We start from the raw sequence: 20,261 nt of genomic DNA, 5'->3' as shown, positions 1-20,261 counted from the left end.
AGGCCGTGATCCGTGTATCCTGTCCGTCAAAAAAATATGACCTGTCCTATTTTTTTGACGGACAACGGTTCACGGACCCATTCAAGTCAATGGGTCCGTGAAAGAACACGGATGCACACAAGATTGGCATCCGTGTCCGTGATCCGTGGCCGTAGGTTGCTTTCATACAGACGGATCCGAAGATCCGTCTGCATAAAAGCTTTTTCTGATCTAAGTTTTCACTTCGTGGTGATGGGGACACTGCAAACTTTGTATAAGACTGCCCCCTGCTGCCTGGCAGCACCCGATCTCTTACAGGGGGATATGATAGCACAATTAACCCCTTCAGGTGCGGCACCTAAAGGGGTTAATTGTACTATCATATTCCCCTGTAAGAGATCAGGGCTGCCAGGCAACAGGGGGCAGACCCCCCCCCCCTCCCCAGTTTGAATATCGTTGGTGGCACAGTGTGCGCCCACCATCGCCCCCCCCCCTCCCTCTATTGTAATAAATCGTTGGTGGCACAGTGTGCCCCCACCATCGCCCCCCCCCCTCCCTCTATTGTATTTAATCGTTGGTGGCACAGTGTGCCCCCACCATCGCCCCCCCTCCCTCCCTCTATTGTATTAAATCGTTGGTGGCACAGTGTGCCAACCACCATCGGCCCCCCTCCCTCCCTCTATTGTATTAAATCGTTGGTGGCACAGTGTGCCAACCACCATCGCCCCCCCCCCCTCCCTCTATAGCAGTAACATTGGTGGCAGTGTGCGGTCTCAACAGTAGAAGATTCATACTTACCTGCTTGCTGCTGCGATGTCTGTGAACGGCCGGGAGCTCCTCCTACTGGTAAGTGACAGTTCTTTAGCAATGCGCCGCACAGACCTTTCACTTACCAGTAGAAGGAGCTCCCGGCCGGACACAGACATCGCAGCAGCAAGCAGGTAAGTATGAATCTTCTACTGTTGTACTATTGCTAAGTAACCATGGCAACCAGGGCTGCAGTAGCGTCCTGGTTGCCATGGTTACCGATCGGAGCCCCAGCGATTAAACTGGGACTCCGATCGGAACTCCGCTGCCACCAATGATGTGGGGGGGGGGGGGAATGGGAGACCGCACACTGCCACCAATGTTACTGCTATAGAGGGAGGGGGGGGGCGATGGTGGTTGGCACACTGTGCCACCAACGATTTAATACAATAGAGGGAGGGGGGGGGGCAATGGTGGTTGGCACACTGTGCCACCAACGATTTAATACAATAGAGGGAGGGAGGGGGGCCGATGGTGGTTGGCACACTGTGCCACCAACGATTTAATACAATAGAGGGAGGGAGGGGGGGCCGATGGTGGTTGGCACACTGTGCCACCAACGATATTCAAACTGGGGAGGGGGGGAGGGCTGCCCCCTGCTGCCTGGCAGCCCTGATCTCTTACAGGGGAATATGATAGTACAATTAACCCCTTTAGGTGCCGCACCTAAAGGGGTTAATTGTGCTATCATATCCCCCTGTAAGAGATCGGGTGCTGCCAGGCAGCAGGGGGCAGTCTTGTACAAAGTTTGTAGTGTATTCTAACCTGAAGCGTCCCCATCACCATGGGAACGCCTCTGTGTTAGAATATACTGTCGGATCTGAGGTTCACGAAGTAGCTCATATCCGACAGTATATTCTAACATAGAGGCGTTCCCATGGTGATGGGGACGCTTCAAGTTAAAATATACCATCGGATTGGAGAAAACTCCAATCTGATGGTATAAAAGAACTCCAGACTTTACATTGAAAGTCAATGGGGACGGATCCGTTTGAAATGGCACCATATTGTGTCAACATCAAACGGATCCGTCCCCATTGACTTGCATTGTAATTCAGGACGGATCCGTTTGGCTCCGCACGGCCAGGCGGACACCAAAACGACTTTTTTTTCATGTCCGTGGATCCTCCAAAAATCAAGGAAGACCCACGGACGAAAAAACGGTCACGGATCACGGACCCACGGACCCCGTTTTTGCGGACCGTGAAAAAAAACTGTCGTGTGCATGAGGCCTTAACAGGTAGAATTTAGTGTTAGGAACCCGTCTAAAAGAGATCGCCTTGATGCGCGGCAGACGGGCTCAAATAATTTTGTACAAAACGATTTGCCAAGCATCTCTCACTTATAGTGTAGCACTTGTAATTATTATGCAATTTTGTACTTTATATTGCAGTGAGTTGTCGCATTGCTTTTTTTGTCTTTTAGCGTTGTTCCCTGCCATAGCAATGTGCTTCTGCGGTTTGGGATGTGCTAACTGACCCCCTTTCCATCTTTAGGATTAGTAAGCCTGGGCCATTGTTTAGTTTACTGCTGGTGCAAGGGAAAGATGTTATTTGTAAGTAAAATAGTAGAACTGTTTGACAGCTGTATTGTTCTCTTGATAGGCCTAGTTAAAGATGCCTATAAAAGAGCACTGCACGTATTAGTGCAATAAGTGATGCTCTAACAGAGTCACTCATCCTCCTTCCTTAGGGTACTTTCACACTTCGGTTGCCGGAACTGCCTGCTGGATCCGGAAATCCGTATACAAATGGATAGCATTTGTTTCCGGATTCGGCTGAGGATGCGTCTGACAAATGCATTGAAATACCGGATCCGTCTCTCTCTGATGTCATCCGGTATTTATGTTTTTCACATTTTTAAAGGTCTGCACATGCGCAGACTGGGAAACCGGATCCGTTTTCCAGACCACTTGGTAATCTGTAATTAATACATTTCAATGGAAATCAATGCCAAGTGTTCCGTAATTTTGGACTGAGAAAATACATCAGCATGCTGTGATAATTTCTCTGTTCAAAAACAGTACAGTGACTGAACTGAAGACATCCTGATGCATACTGAACAGATTGCTCTCCATTCAGAATGCATTAGGATAAAACTGATCAGTTTTTTACCGGTATTGAGCCCCTAGGAGGGAACTCCAGAAAAGTTTAACGCAATTGTGAAAGTAAACTTATATTAGGTATTAAAATTAACTAAAAACAACCAAAGGGACCTGTCAAGGGAAGCATACTTACCTACTCTCCAACCGTTGGCTCCAGCTTTGTATCTCTGCTGTGCTTTAGTCCCCACATGTAAACGTCCAGCACAGATGAAGGCTGACTGGCTACAACTCTGATGTGCCTCCAAGTGGCACATCACTGCAGTCTCTTGCCACATTGGGGACACTTCACTGCTGTGGCCAGTCATTGCCTCCAGCGGTGCATGTGATCCCCATCCTTGCCGGAAGTTTACATGTGGGGACTAAGGTGGACCTATGGAGCCAGAACCTATCAACAAATGAAGCTGAACAAACCTTTTAATGGCATCAAAACCTACTAATTTTGTCTGCATTAGCCAAACATTTAGTGTGTATGATATGTGTCTCAACTCTCCCACTAAATTACAGATGTTGGGGGAAAGAAGGCTCAAGCTGTTGGATTTCAATAAAGAACCTTTGTACTTAGGGAAGAAAAGGCCCTTTTTAGAAGTATCTGGCTGCGACTTACTCCTCTCTCAGAGCACATGCATATGGGAGAAATAGTAGCTAGGAGTCAACAGCAATATAACGTTAATGGCCAGAAAGATGGCTTCAATAACTGTTGGCCAAATGCTCATTAAACAAACAGATATCTCCCCTCAATACACCTACATACCCTGTTAAGGAAAGCAAAGCTGCTACAAGACACATCTGGTGGTGGCTTAGGCTAATTTCACACTCGCGTTTGGTGCGGATCTGTTCAGATAATATAACCGTCTGCATCCGTTCAGAACGGATCCGTTTGTATTATCTTTAACATAGCCAAGATGGATCAGTCTTGAACACTATTGAAAGTCAAAGGAGGACGGATCAGTTTTCTATTGTGCCAGTGTCATAGACTTACATTGCGTGTCAGAACGGATCCGTTTGGCTCAGTTTCGTCATTCCAAAGCGGAATGGAGAGGGAACGGAGGCAAACTGATGCATTCTGAGCGGATCCTTTTCCATTCAGAATGCATTAGGGCCAGTCCCCATTGACTTACATTGTGTGTCAGAACGGATCCGTTTGGCTCAGTTTCGTCATTCCAAAGCGGAATGGAGAGGGAACGGAGGCAAACTGATGCACTCTGAGCGGATCCTTTTCCATTCAGAATGCATTAGGGCAAAACTGATACATTTTGGACAGCTGAGAGCCCTGAACGGATCTCACAAACAAAAAGCCAAAACGCCAGTGTGAAAGTAGCCTTAGTCTTGGAAGAACACAATGATCAAGCATTGAAACCCAATGTGCCTGATCCTTCTCTGCACTAATATCATCTGTTGGGGGAAAGTTTAGAACTCCTAATACATTGTAAATGATTGGAGAGCTTAGTCAACAATAGTTTATCATGTATTAGGGCCTTAAGAGTATTCCTGAATAACAAAGAAAAGTGATCCCATTATAGACAGTAACCTGTTCCGTTAAAATTAATTTTTCCAATAAAACCATATAGTAAGGCTGGTTAAGCAGATCCAACAGGGTGTTCCCAGATCAGCTTAAATGCTTATGTGAAACAGGCCTTAGTATTTTTGGTAATTAGGCTGCTTTCACACTAGCGTTCGGGTGTCCGCTCGTGAACTCCGTTTGAAGGGGCTCACGAGCGGACCCGAACGCAGCCGTCCAGCCCTGATGCAGTCTGAATGGAGCGGATCCGCTCAGACTGCATCAGTCTGGCGGCATTCAGCCTCCGCTCCGCTCGCCTCCGCACGGACAGGCGGACAGCTGAACGCTGCTTGCAGCGTTCGGGTGTCCGCCTGGCCGTGCGGAGGCGTACGGATCCGTCCAGACTTACAATGTAAGTCAATGGGGACGGATCCGTTTGAAGATGCCACAATATGGCTCAATCTTCAAGCCGATCCGTCCCCCATTGACTTTACATTGAAAGTCTGGACGGATCCGTCCGAGGCCATTTTCACACTTAGCTTTTTTTTGCCATTTTAATGCAGACGGATCCGTTCTGAACGGAGCCTCCGTCTGCATTAATATGATCGGATCCGTTCAGAACGGATCCGATCGAACGCTAGTGTGAAAGTAGCCTTACTTACATACAATAGATAAAGTAATCAGAATCTTCTGTAATGTACTTGCTCAGAATAGAATATAAAAAATAATATTGAAATATATTCAGTCTTTTCAGGGTTTCTCACCTTGGCATATATTAAAGCTTCGTCCACTGGAGCCTTACACCAATGCATAGTCTCTATGAAAGCCTGAAGGAAAAATGTCAGGAAAGAATGTAACAAGGCATACAACATAAATATATCCACCAAAACTAGTACTTGATAATAAATCATATGTAGATCTCAAAGCACTTGCATGTGTCTCTTCTAATGTTTTCTGTTGCAGTTACTTCTACACACCAATCATGGATTTGGGCTTTTTTTTGTGTTAAAGGTCTATTCTGGTTAGTAAAATTCATCCTCTATCTACAGCAGGCATGGCCAACCTGCGGCTCTCCAGCTGTTGTAAAACTACAGCTCCCACCATGCCCTGCTGTAGGCTGCTAGCTGTAGGCAGTCTGGGCATGCTGGGAGTTGTAGTTTTGCAACAGCTGGAGAGCCTCAGGTTGGCCATCCCTGATCTACAGCATAGGATATAACTGTTAAATTGTTTGGATCTGACAGCTGGGACCAACACACAAGAACGGGGGCTCTGTGCCCCATATAAATAGAGCGACTGGTTGAGCATGCACACGTTTCCTCTATTCTTTTTGTATGGGACTTTTGGAGAGAGCCAAGCACTGTACTCAACCAGACTCAGACTGGCCCACATGGGAACAGGTGAATGCACCAGTGGGCCCCTGTGCAAGGTAGGCCCTTAGTCTTTCACCCCCTGCACAAGTGGTTTATGGTAAAGTAGACTGACTACACTACATATAGTGTACAGCATGTCAACCAGGCTATGTCATATAAAAATTGGTTAATACTTTATTTTGCAAACTATCCACTTTAATATTATAGATGCATCCGATGGCTGAGATGACTTCTAGGTACATAGGCAGGGTATCTAGCTTCCTTCCTCTTTACTTAGAGACCTGTCTTTTCAATGTCATTGCAGGGACCCCTATAATTTGTCATCTTGTACAGTCTTGCTGCTGCTTCAATACAGTAGCTATACATTGGACACTCAGAATACATTTTACTGGTGGGCCCTAGGCTATCTCCAGCAGTCCCAAAGAAAATGAACGGAGGAGCAGCATGCATGCTTAACCAGTCTCATTGGTCCCCCCACCAATTTGTTATCCTCTATCCCTTCATTTCATAGAAGCCAGTCACCTGTTGAATATCACTTTAAAGGGTACCTGTCACAAAGAAAATGCAGTGTAATCTGCCAGCAGCAAGAAATAGAGCAAGCGCAGCTGAGCAGAACTGTTTTATGGGAAAAGAGTCAAGGAAATGTGTCACCAGAAATTTTATCTGCCAGTTAAAATCAGATTGTAACACATATACTTTTTTTCTAATTTTTTTATTTTCTGATTGTAGATTTTTAATTCTATTTCCTGAACATGGCTATGGGGGCGGCCACCTTGCCTGAGCTGTTCTTAACAGCATTTGGAAAGTTGCTTTGCGGCAGCCCCATGGGCAATAACACATCTATGGTCTATTCAGACCCTAAATTCCCTGTAGGGGTCCCTAACTGAAAATAAAAATATTTCTTTATTAGTTATTATTTTAAAATAAATAAACCAAACAACTATACAAAACTATTAAAATTATCAGTGTCTGATGGAGGGTACAATTGGAGTGTATGAATATATTTGCCTTTGTCACATGTAGCCACTATGGAGTGCAGTGCCTCCCATTCATTTGTATGGGGTATAGCTGCACTTGCAAGCCTCTGCTAATACTTTGTTTGTGCATTCATACAATGTGATGGCAGATTGAGCGATCCTATTAAGATCCTTTTATCGTTCGGCCTTTATATTCAGGCTGGACAACAGTGAAACAATGTTGCTAGGTTTGTGTGTACTTTTGAAGCTGCCACTAGTCTGCTCAATTCACTTGTCTCTAGGCTACACTCTACACTTTTGTGCTACTGACTGCTCTATTTCATCCATAGAAGTCACTGTTCGCGCTAAACCGCTCATGTGGCATGCTCAATTCCATTCCTCAATGTCTGGTGCTGTCTCTGCAGCGTACTCTTTTATTACTAGTCCCTAACCTTTCAGGCACTGTTTAAAATACAGGACGTTATACCACCCCTCCCGACATGTTTCGCCACGCTCGGTGGCTTCGTCAGGGGATGTGGGGTATGTGGAATATACCCCACATCCCCTGACGAAGCCACCGAGCGTGGCGAAACATGTCGGGAGGGGTGGTATGACGTCCTGTATTTTAAACAGTGCCTGAAAGGTTAGAGACTAGTAATAAAAGAGTACGCTGCAGAGACAGCACCAGACATTGAGGAGTGGAATTGAGCATGCCACATGAGCGGTTTAGCACGAACAGTGACTTCTATGGATGAAATAGAGCAGTCAGTAGCACAAAAGTGTAGAGTGTAGCCTAGAGACAAGTGAATTGAGCAGACTAGTGGCAGCTTCAAAAGTACACACAAACCTAGCAACATTGTTTCACTGTTGTCCAGCCTGAATATAAAGGCCGAACGATAAAAGGATCTTAATAGGAGCGCTCAATCTGCCATCACATTGTATGAATGCACAAACAAAGTATTAGTAGAGGCTTGTAAGTGCAGCTATACCCCATACAAATGAATGGGAGGCACTGCACTCCACAGTGGCTACATGTGACAAAGGCAAATACATTCATACACTCCAATTGTACCCTCCATCAGACACTGATAATTTTAATAGTTTTCTATAATTGTTTGGTTTATTTATTTTAAAATAATAACTAATAAAGAAATATTTTTATTTTCAGTTAGGGACCCCTACAGGGAATTTAGGGTCTGAATAGACCATAGATGTGTTATTACTAATAATATCCCGAGGGTTCCTAAAAGGGACTTTATTTAATAACCCATGGGCAATAGACACAATTGTCAGGAGCTGATCTGCAGGGGTCCCGGGTGTCGGACGCCCACAATCACATACTGATGACCCATCCAGAGTACCAGCAAACCTAAAGTTTGCAATAAAAAAAAAAAAATAAAAAAAAATATATATATATATATATATATATATATATATATATACACAGGAAAAATGGCGGCACTGGAACACAATCAAAGAAAAAGAGGGTGCACGTCTCCAGGGGAATAGGCTTCTTACCCCAATTTGTAATCCAGAAAAGTAGGCGGCACTCCAAGAAAGATGAAAAAGTGAACTTTATTCACCCAGGTGGTGCAAGGAACCGAAACGTTGCACCACCTGGGTGAATAAAGTTCACTTTTTCATCTTTCTTGGAGTGCCGCCTACTTTTCTGGATTATATATATATATATATATATATATATATATATATATAATGAAAGGGGTTGTCTTACTTCAGCAAATGTCTAGTTTCCAATTAAAATAAGAAAAACTTTTATGATTAAATGCCATTTGCTGCAATCCAGCAGCAGTGGCTGTGCTTGCACACGATAGGAAAAAATGCCTAACTACCTGGTGACCGGTACGGTGGTAGTGGTCGAGGGGGTATATAGGCATGCATATGCAGCAGCTCATGTCCCAGCCACCTCTTATCTGCGCTGCAAGCAGTGTGTAATGCGATGGAAAAATGAATCAAGCCAGCAAAGGAGGCAATATGTATTACATGATAAAAGTAATTTATTGAAGTGAGGCAACCCCTTTAAATGGAATGTGTAATTAGAAAATGGCACACAGATGTAGCAGGCAATGCAACCACAATCGTGTTATCCTACTAACATAGCATGCCATCTTGATTACTTTAGCATCTGCTATACCTGTATTCTTTAAATAAAGTTTTTAAGTTAGACATAGTAGGGAGAATTTATCATGAGGGTAATATTTGAAGTCAAATTTGGTTGAGTGTGTGTTGACTTTGTTTGGCTCATCTTTAAACCTAACACTTTTGCCTAGAATTGCTACTCTAGTTTTCTGCACCACTCACTCCTGGAATGACTTCTTTTTTTTTAAACCAAATCATCCATCTGGAATGAAACTTATTAATATTGCAAGTCGTGATTTATTTTTTAATTAAAAAAAGTGAATCAAGGGGTTTTCTGAGATGAATTATATGGCTGACCTATCCTCAGGATCATCAGTATCTGATTGGTGGGGGTCCTACACCTGGGTCCTCCAGCAGCTGCAGCTTACCAAGCTCAGCCACATTCACTTGTATGGGCTGAACTGCGCCTAGGCCACGTGACCGATAAACTTGTCGTCACTAGCCTAGGAAAAGCTGAGAGAGTGAAATACCAAGCATAACCGCTATACAATGTATAGTGCTGTGCTTGGTGAGCTGTGAGAAGGCTGCGGTGCTCACAGGAGCACTGGTGCCTTCTCAAACAGCTGATTAGTGGGGTTCCTGGGTGTTGGATCCCCACCAAACCTGTCCATCCCTAGTAATCAGTATAAAAATGTCGGAAAGCCCCTTTAACCCCTTTGTGCCACAGTCAGGGCAGGAAGGGGTTAATTCACAGACTGCAGGGTGAAATTTAATTTTAAAGCCAGCAGGGGGTGCACTTACATTACACTGTCCTGACCTTTACACCTTTGTCTTGTCAGAACAACTGGATGTCATCTCTATTCTGTAATACATGCTGCATTAAACTTGGCACTGAAGCATCCTCAAACTGGACTACATAGATCATTCTTATTTCACCTCCACTGGAAACCTATGGATCAAGCCCACGCTCTCGTCTCACTGACCTCACTATATCTCTTTATGATCTTCAACTCAAGAACACTCAGTTTGTGAGATACTAGTAAATATTTTTGACTAAACAAATAAAATATTACAGCAAAAACTTTAAAGAGATTGTGCTATGCTTAGATATTGGTGGCTTATCCTCAGGATAGATATTCAATATTAGATCAGCGGGGGTGTGACAAACGACACCACCGCCAATCGCCGGTTTGAAGCAGTGGCAATCACGTGAGCAGAGTGTCCTCTAGATAGCGAAGATGTCAACAGTGAAGACGACTCAGTGGCAACCTCTTTAGACTGCTGATCGGCAGGGGTGGCAGGTAATGGACCCCTGCTGATTTGATATCGATAACCTCTCCTGAAGATAACCCCTTTACCTTTCCTAAGGTTAAGCATGCAAATCATGTATAGATGGGTTATCACGCCAGCTCTTAACTTAAATTTCTTAACTCATCGTGTTATCTTGAGACAAAAGCCACTGAAAAGCAATTGAATGTGTTTGCTTAGATTAGATAACACAACTCAGTGTTAACTCTACTCCATCCGCAAATCCAAGTCAACCGATTTGCGATTTAGTATGAGTTCACACCTAGGATCTAAACGTGTTGTTCACTCTGATCTGTGCAAGATTCAGGATACAAAGCTTCTCTGTATACCCAAGTTATCACATTGCCAAAATACACAATCAGCTGATTTACTTTCAGTATGCCATACCAGAACAGCATATTACCTAAACCCAGATCAGATAGATTTTTAAAGATCTTTGCAGATTTTTAGAAAGACTCACAGAGGCTGTAAAGGAGGTATTCAAAGAAAAAAATTTAAAGGGATTGTGTCATCAGAAAATGACCTATTGTTTTAATCACTGTTTTTAAATAATTTTTTGGTAATGTTATTTTCAATTTTCCAAGTCATTATCTCTATTTAAAGAAAATCCCCAAATTCCTGCAGCTTTCACACTGGTTACTAAGCCTAATAATAGGCGCCACTTCTTGGTCTGTGCAGATCACTTTACTGCAGTTATCCGCTTATCTGTTATTAGTGATGAGCGGCATAGACAATATCCGAATTCGCGATACTTTGCAAGGTTTTGGGCGAATATTCGCCATAAATTCTCAAATTCGCTATCTCCAGTCATTGTTTACTTGATTGTGAAAATAAGCAATGTAATATATTCGTGATAAATTTACGATTAGAATATTCAACACTATTCACGAATACGAATATATAGCACTATATTCTAAATATTCGCAAATTCTCGAAGTGGTGATATTCGCGCTCAACACTATCTGTCAATCTAATCCTGTCTGTAATGATATCACCTCTGTGTATAGATAATACAGAATCTACCATTCAAAATAGGTGATTGTCAAAGCTTATCTATTCTTTCCTTGTACAATGACCTCTTCACAGGTCACAGAGGATGTCTAGCAAACTCCCTCATAGAAGTCAATGAGGTTATCTCCTGACGATTGAGTCTATGGCCCATAGGGCTGCCATAAAGCAAGCTTCTTAATGTTTTCTAATTGCTGTTAAGAATAGCTCAGGCAAGATGCCAGCCCCTAAAATCAAGTTCAGGAAATAGAATAAATAAATCTGTAAAATAAAAACGGATTATAAAAAGGGTTATGTGCCGCTATCTGTTTTACCTGGCAGACAATATTTTTGGTGACACGTTTTCTTCAAGTCCACAAAGCAATCAGCCATGCTGCACAGGCAAACATCTCAGAAATAAAAAATAGCAGCAAGGACAAGAATAAAACATAAAATGGACAAACACAAATGTAATGCAAATTAACCCCCTAATAATCACATTAATATTGGAGAAACCTTCCGGAAAATGTCACTTTGTTATTGTAGATCAAATTGCGTCTGAATAAAATATAGGTAGTGTACAACTCAGGTGACTGAAGTGTATTTTAACCCCTTAGTGACATAACTAATTTTAGCCTTAAGGACCAGTAACATTTTTCCTCCTCTGTGTTCCAACAGTCATAACTTTTTAATTTTTTCTTTAATTTAGCTATATGTATATACCTTGAATTTTCAAAGGGGTTATCCAATATCATGTGCCAGGCTCATCACCGGAAACATACTTACCTGGGTCTCCACTTCCTGCACCACTGCTGCTGCTTCTCCCCGTGCACGGATGAAAACATCCAGTGGGGAGGGGGGCATATACTTACCTGGGTCTCTGCTCCCTGCGCCGCTCCTGACCCCGCAATGAAACCAAACAGCTCCTGTGATCTTGGTGCGAGGGAGCCATTCTGTCCCTGGGGATACTACACTCCCAGAAAATTAACTGCTCGGATACCATTGTCACAACTGACGGCATCTGAGGCGTTACATTTCTGCAATCAGCGATAACTCTGCCTTCTGGTGTGTAAAAACAGTAGACACCCAGCGGCTATGGCGTCCGTTTATCTCCTAGGCAGGTGCTATCTGTAGACACCCAACATCCGTTGCAAATTTATGGTGGGTGGTCAAGAAGAGGTTAAAGGGGTTTTCTGAAAATTGCATATTAGTAACATAGTTTGTAAGGATAAAAAATACATTTTCCTCCTGTTAGCAGACAAAAATGTATTCCTTACTCCAATCAGGAAGTCAGAATAACTCCCTGGATCAACAACCTCTCCAGAATTCTAGTAACTATAACCTGTAATATTATTACACACCAGAAATACATCCAGGCCCCTCTAACTCTTTTAGTGAATTCACCATCACCACCTCCTCAGACAGAGAGTTCCATAGTCTCACTGCTCTTACCGTAAATAATCCTCTTCTATGTTTGTGTACAAACATACGCAGAGGATGTCCCCTTGTCATAGTCACAGTCCTGGGGATAAATAGATGATGGGATAGATCTCTGTACTGACCCCTGATATAATTATACGTAGTTATTAGATCACCCCTCACCCATCTTTTTTAGAGTGTGAATAACCCTAAGGCTCCATTCATACGTCCGCAAATGTGGTCCGCATCTGTTCCGCAATTGTGCGGAACGGGTGCGGACCCATTCATTCTCTATAGGGATGGAATGGATGCGGAGAGGATCCGTAATACACTACGGACATCCATTCATACACTAAGAGTCTATTCACACATTAGTATTTTTCCTTTCCAGATATTTGTTCAGTTTTTTGTGGATCTGTTTCAGCAAAAACCTTAAGTTTTTATCAAATACACATCCGCATTTAAGAAAAGATGTTGCTAGGGTACCAAAAAAAAAAATTTTATAAATCAGAGGTCCATTTTATTGTGCTTTTGGTGTCGTACAGAACTGTGTGAGAAAACTTTGCTTGGCTGGCATTGATTTCTACCAACAGTCAGGTCCATAAATATTGGGACATCAACACAATTCTTACATTTTTGGCTCTATACACCACCACGATGGATTTGAAATGAAAGGAAGAAGATGTGCTTTAACTGCAGATAGTCAGCTTTAATTTGAGGGTATTTACATCCAAATCAGGTGAACGGTGTTGGAATTACAACAGTTTGCAAATGTGCCTCCCACTTGTTAAGGGACCAAAAGTAATGGGACAATTGGCTTCTCAGCTGTTCCATGGCCAGGTGTGTGTTATTCCCTCATTATCCCAATTACAATGAGCAGATAAAAGGCCCAGAGGTCATTTCAAGTGTGCTATTTGCATTTGGACTGTTGCTGTCAACGCTCAAGAGGAGATCCAAAGAGCTGTCACAATCAGTGAAGCAAGCCATCATTAGGCTTAAAAAAATAAACAAACCAGATCAGAGAGATAGAAAAAACATTAGGCGTGGCCAAAACAACTGTTTGGAACATTCTTAAAAAGAAGGAACGCACTAGTGAGCTCAGCAACACCAAAAACCCAGAAGACAACCGAAAACAACTGTGGTGAATGACCGAAGAATTATTTCCCTGGTGAAGAAAACACCCTTCACAACAGTTGGCCAGATCAAGAACACTCTCCAGGAGGTAGGTGTATGTGTGTCAAAGTCAACAATCAAGAGAAGACTTCACCAGAGTGAATACAGAGGGTTCACCACAAGATGTAAACCATTGATGAGCCTCAAAAACAGGAAGGCCAGATTAGAGTTTGCCAAACAACATCTAAAAAAGTCTTCACAGTTCTGGAACAACATCCTATGGACAGATGAGACCAAGATCAACTTGTACCAGACTGATGGGAAGAGAAGAGTATGGAGAAGGAAAGGAACTGCTCATGATCCTAAGCATACCACCTTATCAGTGAAGCATGGTGGTGGTATTGTCATGGCGTGGGCATGCATGGCTGCCAATGGAACTGGTTCTCTTGTATTTATTGATGATGTGACTGCTGACAAAAGCAGCAGGATGAATTCTTAAGTGTTTCGGGCAATATTATCTGCTCATATTCAGCCAAATGCTACAGAACTCATTGGACGGCACTTCACAGTGCAGATGGACAATGACCCAAAGCATACTGCAAAAGCAACCAAAGAGGGAAAGAAGTGGAATGTTTTTCAATGGCCAAGTCAATCACCTGACCTGAATCCGATTAAGCATGCATTTCACTTGCTGAAGACAAAACTGAAGGGAAAATGCCCCAAGAACAAGCAGGAACGGAAGACAGTTGCAGTAGAGGCCTGGCAGAGCATCACCAGGGATGAAACCAAGCATCTGGTGATGTCTATGCGTTCCAGACTTCAGGCTGTAATTGACTGCAAAGGATTTGCAACCAAGTATTAAAAAGAGAAAGTTTGATTTATGATTATTTTTATGTCCCATTACTATTGGTCCCTTAACAAGTGGGAGGCACAGAAGCAAACTGTTGTCAATCCTACACCGTTCACCTGATTTGGATGTAAATAAAAACTCAAAGGAAAATTTGATAGATAATAATAGTATAAGTGTCCGTGAAAGTGAATATTAGCCTAGAGGACACTTTTAAAATGTAGCTTTTATTAGTTCAATTTAAAAAGCAAAAAGTATCACCCTATGATAACTGGGTTACCAAAAAACATATATATCAGGACAGGATATCGCCCAGCTACCACCATGAATTGGTGCAAAAAATAAATAAGATTTAAGTAGTGCAAATTCCAAGGGCACTAATGACATTTATGAGAGGTGTGGGACATGGGGAAAGGTTAGGGCACTTATTATGGGTACTGGGGATGGTTCTCTCCCTGTATCTGGCCCTGTACCTTGGGAATTTTTACACATACAGGGAGTGCAGAATTATTAGGCAAATTAGTATTTTTGACCACATCATCCTCTTTATGCATGTTGTCTTACTCCAAGCTGTATAGGCTCGAAAGCCTACTACCAATTAAGCATATTAGGTGATGTGCATCTCTGTAATGAGAAGGGGTGTGGTCTAATGACATCAACAACCTATATCAGGTGTGCATAATTATTAGGCAACTTCCTTTCCTTTGGCAAAATGGGTCAAAAGAAGGACTTGACAGGCTCAGAAAAGTCAAAAATAGTGAGATATCTTGCAGAGGGATGCAGCACTCTTAAAATTGCAAAGCTTCTGAAGCGTGATCATCGAACAATCAAGCGTTTCATTCAAAATAGTCAACAGTGTCGCAAGAAGCGTGTGGAAAAACCAAGGCGCAAAATAACTGCCCATGAACTGAGAAAAGTCAAGCGTGCAGCTGCCAAGATGCCACTTGCCACCAGTTTGGCCATATTTAAGAGCTGCAACATCACTGGAGTGCCCAAAAGCACAAGGTGTGCAATACTCAGAGACATGGCCAAGGTAAGAAAGGCTGAAAGACGACCACCACTGAACAAGACACACAAGCTGAAACGTCAAGACTGGGCCAAGAAATATCTCAAGACTGATTTTTCTAAGGTTTTATGGACTGATGAAATGAGAGTGAGTCTTGATGGGCCAGATGGATTGGTAAAGGGCAGAGAGCTCCAGTCCGACTCAGACGCCAGCAAGGTGGAGGTGGAGTACTGGTTTGGGCTGGTATCATCAAAGATGAGCTTGTGGGGCCTTTTTGGGTTGAGGATGGAGTCAAGCTCAACTCCCAGTCCTACTGCCAGTTTCTGGAAGACACCTTCTTCAAGCAGTGGTACAGGAAGAAGTCTGCATCCTTCAAGAAAAACATGATTTTCATGCAGGACAATGCTCCATCACACGCGTCCAAGTATTCCACAGCGTGGCTGGCAAGAAAGGGTATAAAAGAAGAAAATCTAATGACATGGCCTCCTTGTTCACCTGATCTGAACCCCATTGAGAACCTGTGGTCCATCATCAAATGTGAGATTTACAAGGAGGGAAAACAGTACACCTCTCTGAACAGTGTCTGGGAGGCTGTGGTTGCTGCTGCACGCAATGTTGATGGTGAACAGATCAAAACACTGACAGAATCCATGGATGGCAGGCTTTTGAGTGTCCTTGCAAAGAAAGGTGGCTATATTGGTCACTGATTTGTTTTTGTTTTGTTTTTGAATGTCAGAAATGTATATTTGTGAATGTTGAGATGTTATATTGGTTTCACTGGTAAAAATAAATAATTGAAATGGGTATATATTTGTTTTTTGTTAAGTTGCCTAATAATTATGCACAGTAATAGTCACCTGCACACACAGATATCCCCCTAAAATAGCTAAAACTAAAAACAAACTAAAAACTACTTCCAAAAATATTCAGCTTTGATATTAATGAGTTTTTTGGGTTCATTGAGAACATGGTTGTTGTTCAATAATAAAATTAATCCTCAAAAATACAACTTGCCTAATAATTCTGCACTCCCTGTATGCTGATGTTGATTTTAACCCCGATGCGTTTCCCCACTACGGTTCATCAGGGGGTCGGTTAAAGGATGATAGTTGTTATGAATAACATCATGGATCAAAGCAGGATAAATAGATAGATAAAAAGTGTAAATACTATGTCCTGGATGATACCGTGAGGCAGGCCATACTTGGGGCAGGATAACTCACACAGACTCTCTTATCAATGAAGAGGGATGCCACCTGAAACTAAATAAATAAATCGTTGGTATTTACTTACTGGATCGCCCATCTCTTGGCGTCCATAGGTGAAGAAACTTACTGGTGATATGCTGCAATAGTGTCCGGACTGCCACTTGCCGTGTTTGGTAAGGCAGTGGGGCTTCCCTGTGCAGGCTTGATTTAAATGAGTGCACGAGCGCGCGTTTACACCTCCAGGAGCCGAATGTCCGGTGTGTGGAACGTACGCCGTCCGCAACATCCGGTGTCCTGGAACGCAAGCATCGTTTCCGGTCTGCTGGACCGCAGACGTCATTTCCGGTTTAGCGATGCTGCGGCATTCCAGCTTCTCCCCGGGTAGTTACGGTGTAGGGGAAGTGCATAGAGGTATTGCACCAATTGCCCCCTGAAGTTAACTTATTAAGGCGCTAGTTAGCACAGGGAAGAGGAAAGGGGGGGGGGGGGGGTTATTAGTCTCTTATCAGTCTCATTAGTCAGCCATATATTTTAATAGGCTAGATAGTACAATCCGAATGGCATAATAAAATTGCTGTTCATATATGCTATATTCGGAATTGCCTAATGGTTTATGTACTTTCTCCCCCAGGACACCCAGATTTGATCATGCCCCAAAACTTTTTCAAAAATGATAAAAACAGGACATAATTTGTTCGCAGTTGTAGCTCTTCTGATCAGGGGATGCATGGTTACGGTAATTGATTATAGTCATCACCTAATGAGAACATTAGAATTTATTAGATAAAATTAGATATTGAAACTCGGGTTAAGCATGATCTAACTAAAACGCTTTTTGATATAGTTTTTTGAGTACTTTGTGTACTCATGACCAGTTAGGACTGTATTTAGTTACTCAAGGAATGTAGAGGGAAGCGTGGAGAACAGAGATTCCAGGACTGCAATACCTCCCACTTTAATATCCGTATTCCGTCACTAGGGGGCATGATTATTTTACAGAAAACAGGTAAAGGTAAGCCTTTCATTAAGGCCAGAGGGGGCTTGTGAGTGGCACCTATAGATCCATTCCGCTTCCCTCCGCAGTATCTTATTGTTCCAGTTTTCTTTTCTCTGGGATATTGGGACAAGTTCCAGTGCCGAAAATCTAAGTGCACGAGGGTCCCCTGCATGATATTCATGTATGTGACTCGCCACTGGTGTGATTTTGTTGTTTTTGACATCATTAACATGTTCCCCCTCCCTTTTCCTTAGCTCCCTGAACGTTTTTCCAATATAGTCTTTGGGGCATGGGCACGGGCAGATATAAATTACCCCTTTGCTTTTACAGTTTATAAAATCCCAAATGGTGAACACCCTTTGGGTGGCTGAGCATGTTACGGTCTTGCCTGTGGAGATGAACTCGCATATTTTACAGGTCCCGCACTCAAACATGCCTAGGGGACGACGATCAAGCCCTGTTCCTGGTGTAGCTGGGGGTAGGTAGTGACTGTGTACCAGTCTATCCCTGAGGCTGGATGTAAATACCCTCAAATTAAAGCTGACAGTCTGCAGTTAAAGCACATCTTCTTTATTTCATTTCAAATCTATTGTGGTGGTGTATAGAGCCACAAATGTTAGAATTGTGTTGATGTCCCAATATTTATGAACCTGACTGTATTCTCAGCAATCATCATGGCAGAAGACCTTCTGAATGAAGTAGTATTTCAATGGATTCTTTCCCAGCGATTTAGTCGGCAGTCTGCGATGCTAGGCGAAGAACCGGGGAGGAAGAGGAGACGGCAGTGGGTTCATCCGATTGTTGCTCAACGCCTTAAAGGAAAGTTCCATACCTTGCATAAAGAGCTGCGCCGTGACCCCGTGAAGTTTAAAAGCTATTGCCGGATGTCCATGGAAGCATTCGATCATCTGCTGGTCTGTCTTCATCCGGACCTGAATTTCATGGACACCAGGATGAGGTGCTGCATATCAGCTGAGCAAAGATTGATTGTCACCTTGAGGTAAGTGAATTTAATCTTTTTAAATACTATATATTGAATATATAACTTATGAAAAAGAATATAAAAACTTTTTTTTTTTTTTTAGATTCCTTGCTACAGGAAACTCGTTTGCTTTGTTGCATTAGTTCTCCTTGGGTTTCTCCTTGGGATCTCAACAATCTCTGGGAGAGATTAGGAACTCGAAAGAGAATGAGGACCCTTGAAATAGGCTTGCGAGCTGAGGTATTTTGTAAAAGCCTAATTTATTTAAAAATTTGGTGTAAATACCTTCTAATACATCATTTCTAATTACGTCTTATCAATTAAAATAATAATTTTAAACTGACATTTAAAAATACTTGTTGTCCAGGTTCACAGCTGAAGGCGTTCATGTCCCATTTATCTTAGATTTTTAAGGCGAGTTCATCCAAACCACAAAGAATACAATCTATGCAGACAAGGTAATGTTGCCCGTGCACTGGGTAACACAAATTGCGGTCCCAAATGCATGGAACTACTGCACAAGGCCGCGTGCATGAGCCCTCAGACTACAATAATTTCAATTATTTAGTATTTTTTTTTTTATATTGGTGAAATACATAGATAATAGCTCATCAATATCAAATGCAGTATGTTCCGGCGGGAGAACAGCCAGCCGAATCTGTGCAGAAGCTATACTACTGTGCTGCTAGATTTCGACTCCAGCCCCATTCACCAATGGGAATTGGCCGGAGTGAATGGGGCTAGCTTCAGAATGGATCCAAAAGTCTGATCCCTCGCCAGAAGAGCCAGACGGACTCTGCTGCCTCCAGTGTGGAAGCATACCAATCTTAAAAAAAAAAAAAAAGACAATATTTTTAAGGTGCAATACTTTTATTTATTTTCCAATAAAAAAATAAATGTTGGTATATATAATTCCCTTGTAAAAGGGCCAGGGGTCTGAATTATTGGTGGGTCTGTTCGGTGCAACTGTGAACTTGGAGTCTCTACATTGAGATTTCTATCGCGCACATTCTCTATTTTCTGAGCCTCCATAATTGGTTCTTCCGGACTGGCGTATAAGATTAATACCATGGCCATTGCAGAAAGGCAACGTGATTGCCGTTCACCAGGCACAGGAGCTAAATAGGGCACCTGACTTTTTAATACCCTTTCCTCATTGGTATCAGACCAATTCCGATTTAGATATTCGAGAACCCGAGCATCAATCAGGCCTCGAATATCTAATTCGGAATCGGACGCTGGTCTGCGCCGTTGTCTACCTGATGAACGGCAACCATGCTCTTCCGTAACCAGGGTACTTTCTGCGATGGCTTCATTGTCAGGTGGCCGCATAATCTCCGGTTCCATTGGCTCTTCAACATTCTCAGAATCTTCGGGTGGAGCTTAAGACGCCTCAGAATGTGAAGCTTCACCGGTAGCCTCTGGATTTCTTTCCATTGGTTCGGAGGAAAGATTGTCCACAGTGCTGTTGAATAAAATGTATGAATTAAAATTATTTATAATGTTTACTTTACATTAAAAAAAAAAATTATGAAAAATAAACTTACCTCCTTAGTTACATAACTGGTTTAAGGAATTGGAGC

The 20,261-nt window shown here is 42.7% G+C and overlaps 1 protein-coding gene across 7 annotated transcripts in view; it reads right to left on the bottom strand.

Moving 5' to 3' along the window:
• XPNPEP3 (X-prolyl aminopeptidase 3) overlaps window positions 1–20,261 on the bottom strand; it is a 548,503-nt gene that overhangs the window by 272,218 nt on the left and 256,024 nt on the right. For all 7 annotated transcript variants that reach the window (XM_044302131.1, XM_044302133.1, XM_044302134.1 and 4 more), the window contains one exon: window positions 5,153–5,215. In XM_044302131.1, coding sequence (XP_044158066.1) covers window positions 5,153–5,215 — 63 coding nt within the window. The remainder of the gene's footprint in view (window positions 1–5,152; window positions 5,216–20,261) is intronic.

Source organism: Bufo gargarizans, chromosome 7, assembly GCF_014858855.1.
Source record: "Bufo gargarizans isolate SCDJY-AF-19 chromosome 7, ASM1485885v1, whole genome shotgun sequence".
NCBI lineage: Eukaryota > Metazoa > Chordata > Amphibia > Anura > Bufonidae > Bufo > Bufo gargarizans.
Note: the sequence above shows the minus strand (reverse complement) of the source record. Positions and strands in the feature narration are given on the sequence as shown.